At 41.5% G+C, this 15255-nt stretch overlaps 1 protein-coding gene across 18 annotated transcripts in view; it reads right to left on the bottom strand.

Annotated features, from left to right (window-relative positions):
* Positions 1 to 15255, bottom strand: part of LOC105017684 (neurexin-3b) — a 300014-nt gene that overhangs the window by 221658 nt on the left and 63101 nt on the right. For 15 of the 18 annotated variants that reach the window (XR_002198175.2, XR_002198177.2, XR_002198178.2 and 12 more), the window contains 3 exons: positions 8397 to 8698; positions 6729 to 6752; positions 4954 to 5115 (listed from right to left, as the gene is read on the bottom strand). Coding sequence is in view for 13 of the 18 variants with exons in the window: in XM_034287715.1 (XP_034143606.1) it covers positions 4954 to 5115; positions 6729 to 6752; positions 8397 to 8698 (488 nt within the window). In the remaining 5 variants the exon portion in view is untranslated. The remainder of the gene's footprint in view (positions 1 to 4953; positions 5116 to 6728; positions 6753 to 8396; positions 8699 to 15255) is intronic. The other 3 variants (XR_004574728.1, XM_020056332.3, XM_034287717.1) reach the window with 1 other exon arrangement.

Below are 15255 nucleotides of genomic sequence, written 5' to 3'. Positions count from 1 at the left end.
CTTTTGACCTAGTCTAGAATCAAATTGACTCTGGATTTAGCCTGGATAAATGTAGTTATTATTCCAAATGGACTCTTAAATATCTCACTCTGCACAGCCAGAAGAGGACTGGTCACCCCTCTGAGCCTGGGTCCTCTCTAGGTTTCTTCCTAAAATTCAGCCTTCTTAGGGAGTTTTTCCTAGCCACTGAAATTCAACACTACTGTTGTTTGCTCCTAGGGGTTTAAGGCCGGGTGTCTCTATAAAGCACTTTGTGACAACTGTTGTTGTAAAAAGGGCTTTATAAAATTAATTAGAAATAAGAAAACTTGTGACCACTGCATTGGGGGTGACTGCAGAAATTACGAGGAGACCGGTGGACAGAGATGGAACAGAGACACAATGCACAAAATGGACAGCAACATATTTTCTTTGTATATTCTTTTGAATAATCAATTTAAAAAAGAAAATATTATATTAAAATATGTTCAAATACACTTGTGGTAAAAATATTATGCAATTTTTTTCACATTCTTCCTACCATCGAAGTAGAATTTTTATGTTTTCATACTTTTCTAGAATGTTAGGTAATGATTTGGGTAGTTGTAACATCTCGGTAGTTATCTAAAGTTGAAGATAAATACAAACTGCACTCAGTAAAAATGTATACAAATGTCAGTCTTGAATCCTCCACAGACCTGTGCAAAATGTGCCCAGGTCTGTCACAGCTGGCCAACAGTGGATGTCAAATGTCTACACACCAGTATTGAAAATGCAGCTCCTGTTTACGTAAAGGCTAAAATTGAGACATGAGATACCTTCGATCACACAAATATCATTTCAATAAGGGTGTGTACACTCTTGAAATCGACTGTATATGTAAAAAGCCATTTACCACATGGGCCAACTCATTCACTTTGAACTGAAATGTGTTTGCAGGGAGTAGAAGACGTGTGACCTCAGATCATTAGAAAGCATTCGTTAAAGCCACAAAATTCCCCTGAATGTTTTAATTTAAATATGTAAATTCCATGAGAGTCCTAATCCATTCGGGAACATACCGTCCTGATCAAACAACCATGAAGCTCGCCTCTCTCCCCCTCAGCTTTGCACATCAACAACACCAGAACATAAAGTAGCCAGAGCAAGATCAGATAAAATGTAATGAGGGAACAGTAGATAAACCCCCTCAGACGTTTTCAGCTTGTAGTAGGCAATCAAAATCACACTGCAACCTGTCTGCTGATATGTGCTTCTGTCCTAACCTGGTCCCATTTAACATATGAACATTAAATGGGAACTTGCCTGTCGAATTGCACTGCCAATTTGATTGATGCCAATGCATTTAACGGAGACATGCTAACTCTGCATCACATGACTTTGTATCAGTATGGTAGCTAATAATGGGATTCTATAAATAAATGAAATAGTAGCTGTGTATCTAGCATCTATGCACCGTAGATTGCCCATCTTAGTGGCTACTGCCTCTAGATTTAGCAACTGAAAAACTACCCTGGGAAAATGAAGTAGCCCATGCAAATGACATGCTCCCACTTTCTATTTAGGCTAAGTGTTTTTGCTGGCCCATTATAGCTCTACATTAACTTTTTTTATTGCTTTAGAACTATTTTCTCAAATTTGTGGTTGTTTTTCACAACTCATGCTGCGTTGAATGCAAATAAAACCTGAATGCAATGATGTGCAAATCATTTATCCCTGTATTTAACAGACAATAGTATAAAAACAACATGTGTGTTGAAACAAATGTTGAAACAATTTTTTTGGAAAATACATTAACCATTTTGAATTTGATGCCAGCAACACATTTCAAAATTTGTGACAGGAGCATGTTTACCACTGTGTTGCATCACCTCTTTTAACAATACTCAGTAAGTGTTTGGGAACTGAGGAGACCAATTGTTGTAGTTCTGAAAGTATTTTTTTTTCCCCATCCTTGCTTGATATAAGATTTCTGCTGCTCAACAGTTCCAGGTCTCCTTTGTCTTGTTTTTCGTTTCGAAATGCACCAAATGTTTTCAATGGGCGACAGGTTTGGACTGCAGTTAGGCTAGTTTAGCTCCCAGACTCTTTTACTACAGAGCCATGCTGTTGTAATACATGCAAAATGTGGCGTGGCATTGTCTTGTTGAAATAAGCAAGGCCTTCCCTGAAAAATAAGTTGTCTGGATGGCAGCATATGTTGTTCCGAAACTGTATATATTGTTCAGCATTAATGGTGCCTTCACAGATGTGCAAGTCACCCATGCCACGTGTACTAATGCACCCCCATACCATCACGGATGCTGGCTTTTCACTTGTGCGCTGATAACAAGCTGGATGGTCCCTCTCCTCTTAAGCCCAGATGATACCCAAAAATAATTGCTAGACCACAGGTCAGTGTTGCACTTCATCTCATTCCATCTAAAATGAGCTTGGCCCAGAGAAGAAGGCAGCATTTCTGGATCTTGTTTATATATGGTTTCTTCTTTACATGGTAGAGTTCTAACATGCATTTGTAGATGCAGCAATGTACTGTGTTCCCAGGCATCAGTACTCGGAAAAGTTCCTGAGCCCATGCAGTGATTTCCACTACAGAATTGTGTCTGTTTTTAATGCAGTGTGGGCATCCTTCAAAGTGGGCATATATGTTTTAAAGAAACAATAAAATGTCTCAGTTTCAACATTTGGTATGTTGTCTTTGTACTATTTTCTATTGAATATAGGGATAAAATTATTTGCACATCATTGCGTTCAGTTTTTCTTTACATTTTACACAGCGTCCCAACTCTTTTGGAGACGGGGTTATACAAAAAACGGCAGATCATCAACATTTTAAATTGACTGAGTACCACACACACAACATAAAATAACCAGTTTCACATTGAAATACATTATATAGATACAAAGTTAATGCAAATGTTGGATGGGATATTCTTCTCTATTGTTAAAATACTTTTTCTATCACTAATCCCATTGTTCTTGGTTGATCACCAATTGGTTTGTGTACTGTATATATTTAACATTGTTTTACCTACTATGTTCAGATTCTAAACTACAGAATAGCCACCTAAGTCCATAGATTTTTGTGACCTCATTGGGATTCAAACCTACAACCTCATTTTGGTAGTGTAGAGCTCTAACACACTGAGCCACTGAAGACCACCACAATACCTATGTACAATAATGTAAAATACAGTTCACGATAACCATCCATAATTAAACTGATCATCTATGGCAACCATAGATCTGCTGTGAATAGGAGCAAATGTGCTTACTACCATCACAAGTACATCTTCGTTGATGAAGCGGCCGCAAAATCATCGGCAGTAACTGGCCATGTGCCTGGACAACCTGGGGGGGGGGGGGGGGGGCAAATCCATATATGAAGAGGGGATGGCACCCCTTCTTGGGTTCTACAATGACATTGTGTGGGATAATGTTTGGTTCCAACATGTGGAGCTGGCTGGCTCACAAATGATTTAGACCAATCCTCGATTTCTAACCATATACCAACGCCAACACCCTCCTTTTCTCAACCCTACCGAGGAATTATGTTAATTATGGAAGAGGAAGGTCTATTTTCATTACGGAAGAGGACCGCCAGCCACTTTCCTTCAGGCCATGGATAAGCCACCATGTCATGGCATCACTGGTGACCAATGTCAGCCTAGGATTCGCCACACCAAAACCCTTCTCTCAACGCCAGAATAACAAAGATATTCCATGTGATGTGAACGGGAACTCTTGGCCAAATGCCAAAGACAGCACTGACACACATTAGCATAGTGTGTGTGGCAAACAATTAACTTCTTTCATGTCTTTCTTACAGTATTTGTAAGAAAGAAATGGAAAAAGAAACAATGTTCCAATCAAGTTACACTTTTTGTATGAATGATCGTTGAAGATGTCTTCATTGATCACAATTTAATTATTGGATAGCAATTATGGAAATATTCTGTCAGTTGTGATGGGTGGTGTCTAGTAAAGGTTTTGCCTACTGCGAAAGACAGTACTGTAAACGATTACCGTCAGCACTTCAAAGACTCATTTTGAAACATGTGTCTTGCATTGTTTGCTCTTGAATTAATAGGTTGTTACATTGACTTCATTGAGTGGATGGCATTCTGCTGTGGTTTGATGACTTAATCAATGTACTCATTATATTTCAAAGAAACAGCGGTTGAATCAATGATCCTGTGGTGAAAGATGTTTACCAAACAAATGAAAGCACAATCCGTTGTTTTGCAAGCAGGACTAGCAATGTAAAAAAAATTGAGTTGTGTATAATGTTATGAAAAATCACCACATACTCGTGAAAAAAGTATCAAAGCAATGGAAAAAGCTCAATTTTGACAACAGTGTAGTTACTGACATTTATCTTTGAAGGGCAGATTTGTAGCGTATAGTTATAGAACGTATAGTTCAAACATTTTAAGAGATATGGCAATGTAAAAAGCGTTACAACCCCCTAAACTAACAACAGTGTGTTGAATTAGTCACACACCGACATTCTCTCTGTTGATTCTGAACATTAGGTCTAGCATCCAGTATTCCACTGCTGTACTCTCAAGCTGAGACTGCAAATGACAAATAACAAGACATATTTGGGAGCCATTTTCTCTCTCTCACACACACACACACACACACACCCAACTGCTGTGAATGTTGTGAATTAGATTAAGCTGAGGAATATTGAATGGATGCTGAGCACTTTTTCCTCGGTCAGCCAACTCAGCAGCTTCCATTGATAATGCAATTTCATTTCTCATAGCTGCTGCTGCTTAGCAGGGGAAAACCATGCTGATTTTACATATTTAAACGTCTCTGAATAGATAAGTGGATGCGGATGCTGCCTGCGTGTGCACCCTTGTGTTGTTTGCAGGTGTGTGTGTGTGTGTGTGTGTGTCTCTCTCTTCGCTAGCATACTCGCACGTGTAAACCCCACCACCCTCAGTACCACCAACGTTAACTTACCTCTTTTAGGCAGCCCATGAAGTTGTTGCTGACGGGAGAACCAGGCAGATCAGCAGTACTAGGACTCCCGCCCACGTAGAAGAAGTCATCTGACCCCAGCATGGTGTAGTCTTCCTGGGTGTACCCTGTCGTGGTGAGGATCCCGTCCACGGAGATAGTCACCTGTCATAGGAGTAGCACATGCCAAAGCCCAACCATTAACCACTTGGGTAAAACTCTCTGCACAATACGTATAGGATACCTACACCTCTATCCTTGGTCTGCTATGACTGGATGTCTATAGATATTTGGTATTTCTATTATGCAATTAGGAATTCACTTGAGATCGTATGGGCTAGTGGCGTTTGTACCTTGGAGCGATAGTTTGATCGTTTGGTTAAGACAACGTTTTGGTATCTTAGTCATAGGTAAGTTTTACAGGACAGATAAAGAAGATATGGCAGAGCAGAGGTATATTTTCTTTATCTTTGATGGGGGTAAGAGAATGGATTCTCGTTCTGTTTGGATAGTTTAGGTTGGGGGAGGGAGGGTTAGTAAAATGGACAAATTGCCAAGGACAAATTGCTTGTACTTGTCTTAAGATTCAGGGTTTAAATTCTAACTACAAACAATCATTAACACATACATACAGACGCACACACACACAAACACACTCACATATGCACACACACATTCACTCTTATTCACACACATTCGCTCCTATACACATACATGCATTACATCGGGACCATTATCACACAACTTTACAAATGTGCAAAACAAGGTTTCTCGTTTTTCAGAAGTTCACAAAAACACAAATTAGTTTGACATGTAAGGGGTATAAATGATCTAATGACATCATACAAAGCATGATCAAGCCAATCAGGATACAGGGCTCATGCACCAATCAAGACCGGGGACGGGGAGAGGAAGGGACTGATGTCGGCCACAACACACAGACACCAGTGTCACCAGCATGCCTTAAACACAACACACAGGGCGGGAGGGGGGTTTGGGGGGGGGGATAGGACAGTGACAGTGGGTGACAGGTGGAAGGTCAGTGAATGTGTTAAAGTGTTAATGGTTATGGGTGAGTAGGGTGAAAGGGTAGTCAGAGGGTATAGGTCATATGATGTCACAAATCAGGAAGTTAAAGGATGTTGGAGAGCAGTGGTGGGCATGCCATGCACCAGACTGCGTGTGTTGGAAACAACTGTCAGAGCTCCTGTAAAGAAAGGGTCGCCATTTTGTCATTGGGATGCCATTTTGTCTCGGTTTAGTGTTTAACAGTCCGGACCCCAGTTTGCCTGCTGCTTGTAGTCACTCTTGTTGAATGATTTGTGGTAGAGCTTCTGTCAGTTCTTGGCGACAGTCCTCACAAAAAATGCGGAGGATTTTATTTGGTGAAAAAACATATGTATCCCTGACAAAAGATAAAAAGTCAGATCTGTTTTTTTGAGACTCGTAGAACATCTGCAAACTTCGTCGCGGGGAGGAATAAAAAATAAAAACAAGTAAAAGCCGTAGTGGGAAAAAAAGGAGAGGGTGGGTGTGTGTGGGGGGGGGGGGGGGGCGGTTGGGAGGTATGGGGTCTGGGAGGCCAAGGATAGGGAGGATATTGAGAAGTGAAGAAAGCCGTTGGTAATACAAACCCATTTCCTCATTTTTTGATAAGAAGTGTCTAGGATGAAACTCAAAGTACAAAAAGAAACAGAAGAGAGGGGGGAGAGGGACACACGGCAAACCCAAAAAAAGACAATAAGAATGATATCTACCAGACAATGGAGTTTGTTTACCATAGCGAGTCCAATGCCTGATTGCTTTGAGAAGAAGAGGGAAGAAAGGAAACCAACAGAATAGTGAACAAAACGCTTGTTAATAATGAATGGGAGGAAAAAGAATACTAAATCAAAACCCAGTGATGTAGGAAAAGTAGGATGATGGTTAGTACATTGGTTAATTGTTAGATAACGGTTTGTTAGTAAGTAAATAATGTGACTTAGTACTCCATGAATGGTAAGTGTTAGTCTAACAAAGAGGGCCTCCTCAAAGAAAGGAGAGAGACTGGCGGAGAGGGAGAGTAAGACAGGCGGAGAGGAGAGAGAGAGAGAATAAAAGAGGAGCATAGCTCAGCCTCTTGTCTGGAAGTAAGTGTTCCTTAAGCGGAGGTAGCTGCTGGGCTACATCCTTTAAAAAAAAAACGTCCCTGCTAATGTCAGGAAAGAAACACTACTTACTTGTCCGCCTCTCTTCACCTCCATGCAAGGCTCCATTCAACTGGTGGAGGGAATGCCCTGCCCTCTCCCTCTCTACAAACAGTTGTCAACTAGTCCCTGTGCTTTCACTTTGACAGCAGGAAACCATATTATTCCCACTTCTTTGAGTTGACTTGTTCTTACATACCAGATGGCGACACAAGGCCTCGTCAACATCTACTAAAATAGGTCTCAACTGCCAGTTCACTCCCAGTCTCTAATCTGGTGTGTAACCAGTCCATCTCCAGACACCCATGACCTGCTCTCCTGCTCTGTGATGCTGAGCTAACACTGTCCGTCTATCACAGTACAATAGCTAATAGCAGTATGTGTGTCTCATCCTTATGATTAACAGAACTGCAATCACCGCCATTAACCCGACAGAGTAACAGTGGAGGTCAACCTGTTTTAAGAATGTGTTCCATTCTTTTCTAAAAGTTATTTACAACTCTTTAACAGGTTATTGTCAGTCACACCAAGTCACTGCATGTTTGCTGACGCAATGGATGTATTCATCTCTGTCTGCTTAGGCTCTGTGTCTGTATAGAGGATATTATCCGACACAGCGGTTTATATAGGAAAACATCCCCTTTCTAAAGGCAACCAGATAGGGGCCATGCCCTTGATAGAAGTGTCAGCTTAGGCGAGTCGAAAAGCAGATGAGCATCAGATATGTTTAAATTCAGGGAATATAGAAGTCTCCAAGTTCAACAAGAAGATAAGAGAGAGAAATACAGAGCCTCATTGTCTGTTCCACGACTAAGCTATCAATCACTATGGCGTCTGGGTTTCTTATATTATGCACATAGTCACTGGCAGCTAGGAAGTTACATAGAGGGGAAACACTATCAAACCGTACAGATAATCATTAAATACTACACCATCTAACTCATAGTGTCTCACACAGAACATGTATCAACACTACATCATGTGTAACTGATATACTATTTCTGGCACTTAGAAATAAGTTGCTACAGTAATATCAATAACCATCCATTATAATGAATCAATTCAAACACACAGTAATCTCGCAACCTAAACAATTACTCAATACCGATCCAGCATCCTTAACCACTATCTGCAATCCTCTGAGAACATGGAAAAGTATTACTATACAGGAACACCCAAGACATTACTATTAATCATTGAATACATCACTATGAATCAACAGCAGTCCTGAACCCGGGACTCCTCTGTGTCCTTGGTTACCTGTCGGAGGTTACGCGTGACCTTGATGTCGTGCCAGGCGTTGTCATTGAACTTCCCGTTGACGGGCTCCACAATGGCCTCGAACGCCCCGGAGCCCAGGTTGATGACCAGGCTCACCGCCCCATCCTTGAGGGCCAGGTTGACGTAGTCGGCCGACTTCCCCGTGTGGAGCAAGAGGCCGTTCCTCTGCCACGTCTTGAAGGAGAGCGTGATCTCGTCGCTCGACGACTGGATGGGGTTCTGAGAGAGGTCGTAGCAGAAGTACTCAGAACCACGGAACGTCGCCACGTTCTCCTCCCTCGCTGGGGGTAGAAGAGATAAGGGCTCCGTGTAAGTTTGTGTCACAGTCACAGCGGCTCTTATCAAAAACTAACAGGGGACATATTTTTCCATTTTCAGTAGCCGACCCACAAAGAATTGTGATTGATGGACCCCAGTGCAAACTTATCACACTGACGCAGATTGAAGTTGCGCTGTATAATGCTTATATTACACAGTAAACATGACATGATTTGGATCTCTATTGATACAGTAGGATGTGAATCATGTTAGAGGAACATGATGAATCACAATGAATCACATAATGACCCAAATAACCATGAAAAGCATGTGATCACCGCCCGTGAGAAGGCGTCCTATCAATCAAATACAGTGGTCTCCGTGATATCATATCTATGAGTCAACATATCAGTTAGCCCATAATACCTTCCTAATATTTTCCGCATGCATCATAAAAACCCAATACACATGACTCTCCACCGAGGTCTCCATTTGAGCAGAACGCTTATGAGAGCGCGATGCTACCAGGCTAATTGTAGAGGCACTGTAAATCATACGGCACTTATTATGGCTCCTGTTAAGGTTTATTATCCTTCTGCTGGAGAGGAGTATCTTCCTGTATGTGGGGCTTGTTGGAAGACTGGAGTAAACTGTCAGAGAAAAAAGGAGAGGGGGAGAGTCCAAAAAACAACAACAAAGATGATAGATGATAAGAGACAGACAGATAGACAGATAAATAGGTGGATTCTGTAGATATGGAGACAGGGAGGAACAAAGACACAGAGAGACACAGAGAGAGAGGAGGGTGGGCTGATGGTGATCTGGGTTTGTTATAGTTGTTTTGGCCTGACCACATGTAAACACAAGACAGCATATTTTCTTGCCTGGAGGATGAGAGAGGTGTACAGAGCAGGAGAGACAGAACGGGGAAGAAAGAGAAAAAGGGGAGGGAGAGGGTGAGCGGGAAAAATAAATGAAGAGAGATGATTCAGGTTCCCCTTGGCAGAAAACATAACCACTCTACATAGACACAAGACAAGAGAGAGAAGGAGAGAGAGAGAGAAAAGAGACATAGAAGGAAAAAGAGACAGGAGAATAAAAGCTCTTTCTCCTACCCATCTTCATCAACATACTGCCCATCTAATCACATCGTACAAAAAGTATTAGTGCCAAGGGAATAGAAATATTGGTTATGTTCTCAATTGCGATATTTCACCCAAAAGATATGGGATGCCTCCAAATTCTTTGTGGATTTGCCTGATGCGTGTCTCTTAATGTGGTCATACATTTGGCAGGAGATTAGAAGGGCATATCTGTTTCCACTTCATTTTGTGGGCTGCAATTTTCTCTCTCTGTTTCACAGTTTTTCTCTCTGTTTTCTTCACTGACTGACTGTGTGGTTTCTAATCTGACAAATTGCTCCCACATTCATCATTGTAAGAACTAGCAAATAAGAGAGTGTACAGAAAAACAATAAAACATAATACTCAGAAATACTACTCAGAAATAATACAGACATTTAAATGAATATACCAAGCATGATCAGTCTTACCGTCATCTCTACGTAAGTGCCTATACAGTACATAACACTAACTCATTCAAAATATGAGTTACATTTTGGAACTTGCATTAGTCTTCAGAGGACTGTGAATGTCAATAGAACGTTTCTATACAAAAAACAACTTGCTAATTAATTAATATGTTTACCCATCTAAAGATTCTGCAAGGAATCACTATACTGTAAGGATTAATTTCTGCTTTAAATTCACAGAACCAAGAAAATGAACGGTTTCTGTATGAAGCTAGACTGGTGATTTCCCAGGCAACACCCCTGACAGCTGATCCTATGGCATGGCATGGGGTCATTGCCATGGCAACCCTAGAACATCCCATAGCAACCTTGGACCGCCTGCATAAATCCAATGAGGGGGGGCAGTGCCTCATCACCTTTCAGGTGTCACTAAGCCTTGGATGTGGGCAGACACTGGCTAAAACACAGTCAGCTGAATGTGTATATGTAGATGAATTCTGGTAACCTATGCTAGTTATTTTCAGCAGCTTGATATACTCCCCAAGGCCCTCTCAATGGAAGATGCCTGCCTGTGGCCTAGTGGCATTACAGCACAGTACTTGTACAAGGATCGGAGTACCAGGGGATTTATTTGGATTCCATTGGTTTTACCAGAACTGCCAACCCTATCCGGTCACAGCACTGAACTGCTGCACATTGATGCACATGATTGTCTAGTTATGTAAGGGATTGAGGGGATTGGAATGTAAAGAAACGCCCCTCAAGATCTGAGTGGAGCAGATCCACTTCAGCTGAACAGAGTGAGGGAGATTCTTCTTTCTCCGCTCAGCTTATGAAAAGGTAAAAATGATAAAAGAGTTTATGTCAAAGCATACAATTGCGTCAATACATGTTCTTAGTGGGGCTTTGACAATGAAGACAGCATACTCATTTCTGCAAGGAGATTTGACAAGGAGATCACAATTGTAAATATGAAAGTATTTTGTTTAGCAGACTGTGAGGCCAACTATGTAAATTAGATTCTACATCGAGGACAATAAATAATAATTAGCCTAATGTTTAGGAGCTGGTGTCATTGGACCATGTCAACAGGTGAAATTAATTACATGTACTTGGTTAAAGGACATACAACAGAATAATACATCTGTTAGTATAACATTCAGACAGGGCTGAATAACATAAATATTAACTCATGTAAATATGTTGTTATTTTGGTATTCTGTTACAGTTTACTACAAAAGGGATTTTTGTACTCTAGCCACCCCTTCAAGTAGGACATGCAATTGATGATAATTTGGTATTGGGTCAGTGGAATATACTGTAGGATAATATTGATCTCTGCTCTCAAACTCATTCTCTCTATCCTCAAACCACCACTCTAACATATCAATAATCTATTTGAACATTTTAACGATTCATATATGGCGGCAAGCAAGCAGGGTGTGTGTGTTTTCATTATCTAGTTGAATTAATTAGCTACTTTATTTCCATGTACCTGCCTCTCACTCTTCGTTCCCCTCTCTGCCCCGAACAGGGATGACAAAGAGACAGAGAGAGAGAGTAGTTGTCAAACTAAATCTGCTCAGGCAGCACTCGTCTAAATGATATGAGTCAGTTAATTTCAGTAATAAGGCCTCCATCAGTAATGGGTTTAGTACAGGATGACGTCCTCTCTCAGTTTAGCAAAGGAAGACGTCCCCTATTCATCCATTAAAGGGTGTTTTCTTCTGTTTAGTAAAGGATGATGTCCTCTGTCTGGTAAGCAAAGGATGACATCCTCTATCTGTTTAGTAAAGGATGATTTCTTAGCTTAGCTAAAGCTCCATGAGCGGTCGTCCTGCCAACAGGGTTTGTTTCACAGCAGTGGGCACCCCGGGTTTGGAAGCGGCGTGGTAAGGCTAGTTCTTTCTGCTGCCCACTCAATGTTGGAACGTGCCAAACTTGTGTCGAGGCGCACATGCACTCTACCAGGCTGGAAATATACTTATTCAGTAGACAACCAGAATGATCCCAGGGAAGGAATATAGGACAGTAGAGGAATGACTGCTATCTTCCCACACAGTGGATCAACTGCACAAGCTGAGTGGTAAAGGGCCTGCCCTACATCTCTATATAGAGGAGTGTGATGTGACTGGTAAAGGGCCTGCCCTACATCTCTATATAGAGGAGTGTGATGTGACTGGTAAAGGGCCTGCCCTACATCTCTATATAGAGGAGTGTGATGTGACTGGTAAAGGGCCTGCCCTACATCTCTATATAGAGGAGTGTGATGTGACTGGTAAAGGGCCTGCCCTACATCTCTATATAGAGGAGTGTGATGTGACTGGTAAAGGGCCTGCCCTACAACTCTATATAGAGGAGTGTGATGTGACTGGTAAAGGGCCTGCCCTACATCTCTACATAGAGGAGTGTAATGTGACTGGTAAAGGGCCTGCCCTACATCTCTATATAGAGGAGTGTGATGTGACTGGTAAAGGGCCTGCCCTACAACTCTATATAGAGGAGTGTGATGTGACTGGTAAAGGGCCTGCCCTACAACTCTATATAGAGGAGTGTGATGTGACTGGTAAAGGGCCTGCCCTACATCTCTACATAGAGGAGTGTAATGTGAATGGTAAAGGGCCTGCACTAAATCTCTATATAGATGAGTGTGCTGTGGCTATGAGGATGGAGAGCGGTACAGTTCTCTTACCTAACTGAATGAGTTGAATTGAATGCAATGAAATTCCAATGGCTCATTTATTCCACAAATGACCATACAAATTTTAACTTTGCCATCATGTATGCTAACCAATACCATTAAGGCTGAAACATTTCATTTTAAACTGAATCCCCAAAAAAACAATTTGCATAATTTATTGCAGATCTGCGTATACTACATTGACCATTTAATTGTCAATTTTCATGAAAACATTAAGTTTTTTGCGTTAACATGTTTCATTTTTCTTTTAATTATAAAACGTTAATCCCAAAGAAACATTGTTTCAACCCTCAGTCGAATTGGTTTTGAACAGCTTTGAATTAAATTCTACTTCCTGATTTCTAATTCAGTTTGCTGTTAGGGTGTGGCCCAGTGTTTCCTGAACCATGTTACTGCAGCGGAAGTACAACCAATGCCACAACAAAACAATCTGATATTGTGGCTGAAGTGCAAGCATGCAGTCCAAATTCAACCACAGTTTGCTGTGCAGGTAGGCCCACCCCCCTACAACCCTAGAGGGCCACAAGTACTGTAAATCTGACAAAATAAGGAGTGAAAGCAGTACACTGTAGCTGAAGTTACCAAATATTAATGTCGAGACGGGCTGTGTGCCTAGCTATACCTATTACAACCACAAAAAGTGGCAGCAACAAGATATGCGCAGTGTAGCCTATTGGAGTAGAGCGTTAAATGATTTATTCCTTGTGCCACATTTGTTCTTTTAAATGCAATAATTTACTTAGAGGGTTTCTTGTATACTTACATTGATTTGTTTACAACATGCTTGGTTTTATTCTGAACTGTAACTGCTAGTTAAGACTTCAGGTTATTACTGGTTCAAGGAAGCAAGGGGCAATACAGATGGGGAAATTCTCCCACAACAACTGCTGTTCGTTCCATACCATGTAAAACCCATGCCCTTATGGAGCCAGCTAAAACATTTGTTTCATCTGTGATCTGCTTCTTGAACTGCTTCTTGAAGTACAAAATGCTACAGTATTGTTCTTTGTTGTTTACTAGGAATATTTATTATTAAGAAATATGCCTCTGTGTCCTCATTTGTTGTTTGTGTTTTGCAGTGAAACTGAAAGAAACATTATGGCCGGTAAAAAAAAATCAGAGTGGCTGAAGAACCAAATGGTAGTTTATTATTGTAGCATGAAGAAAAGTCTGAGAATAAGCGTTGTTGTGATTTTGCCCAGTGGGAGGGATCAAGGGCTCAGTGAGACTCCTGACTGGCTGGTGGCATTTTCAGTAAGCGCTCTATTGGCTGGTGGGGTGTGGTGTGAGGCTTTAGAGTGACAGCAGGGTAAAAAGGATGGGAGGGCGGATGGCAGGAGGGAGGGCAGGGGAGATGTTCGGGGGATTGGGGAGCCCCGAGGTCCAATGCCATCAAGAGAGTCAATGGTGCGGAGCGCATACTGGAGCAGAGCGAGAGAGAGAGAGAGCGAGAGAGCGAGAGAGAGAGAGAGAGAGAGGGAAATAGAAAGACAGAAGAGAGAGATATGGCGAAAGGCTGATTACACAATGGCTACTTATGCAGGGCCATTAGCAGCGATGGTGGCGGCCCTTGTTCAAACGCTGGGGTTTGAAAGAAGAATGACGGAAGGATGGAGGAGAGAAGAAAGGATCAAGGACAAAGCAAGGATGGAAGAAGGATGGAGGTTATTGATGCAAAACTGTGCCTCGTCCCCAGTCTATTGTCCACAGCGCATATAGTGAAGCCAGCACAACGACCATTCAAAGTCACCCATTTCAGAAGTGACCATGCTGAGAAAAGCATGCTATTGGTTTTAGTAATGAAACCTATTGGTTGCAGCCATCACAAGCATGTCCATTAAATGAGCAAGTTAAGCAGTTACTAGTTACATCATTGAATGAAATGTTGTAGAAAATGTTGTAACATAAGTTTGATATTATTTTATGAGTTTAATGAAGAGTGTGTATTTAAGTTGGCGTTTTAACGCCCTGGTCCACTTCTATATGTTCTGAACAGAGAGTCCGTCAGTGTTGGTGACCTTGTCTCATAAACTACAATAACGGTTAAGGTAGTTAAGCATTCCAGAGGAACTAAAATAATTGTGCATCTCTCATAGTTTGAACGCGCAAGCATTGGGGCCCGAGGCTGTGGTGTTCACACATGGCCATCACTCCTTAGCAAAAATTTACTGTAAAACTACATGTGTGTACTACTGCCACTAGCATGCTAACATATGAACGTAAAACAGGGAACTTAATATTGTTGTACCATACACCTGTCCAATAGGAGTCTTCCCTGCTACTCTGACCACTCAGCTATGCCGTCCCCAAACATTTCAACAAGACGTGGGGGAAGGTGTTCTGGAAGA

The sequence above is a fragment of the Esox lucius genome, chromosome 18, assembly GCF_011004845.1.
Source record: "Esox lucius isolate fEsoLuc1 chromosome 18, fEsoLuc1.pri, whole genome shotgun sequence".
Taxonomy (NCBI): Eukaryota; Metazoa; Chordata; class Actinopteri; order Esociformes; family Esocidae; genus Esox; species Esox lucius.
The sequence above is the reverse complement of the archived record's forward strand: the minus strand, read 5'-3'. Positions and strand labels throughout refer to the sequence as shown.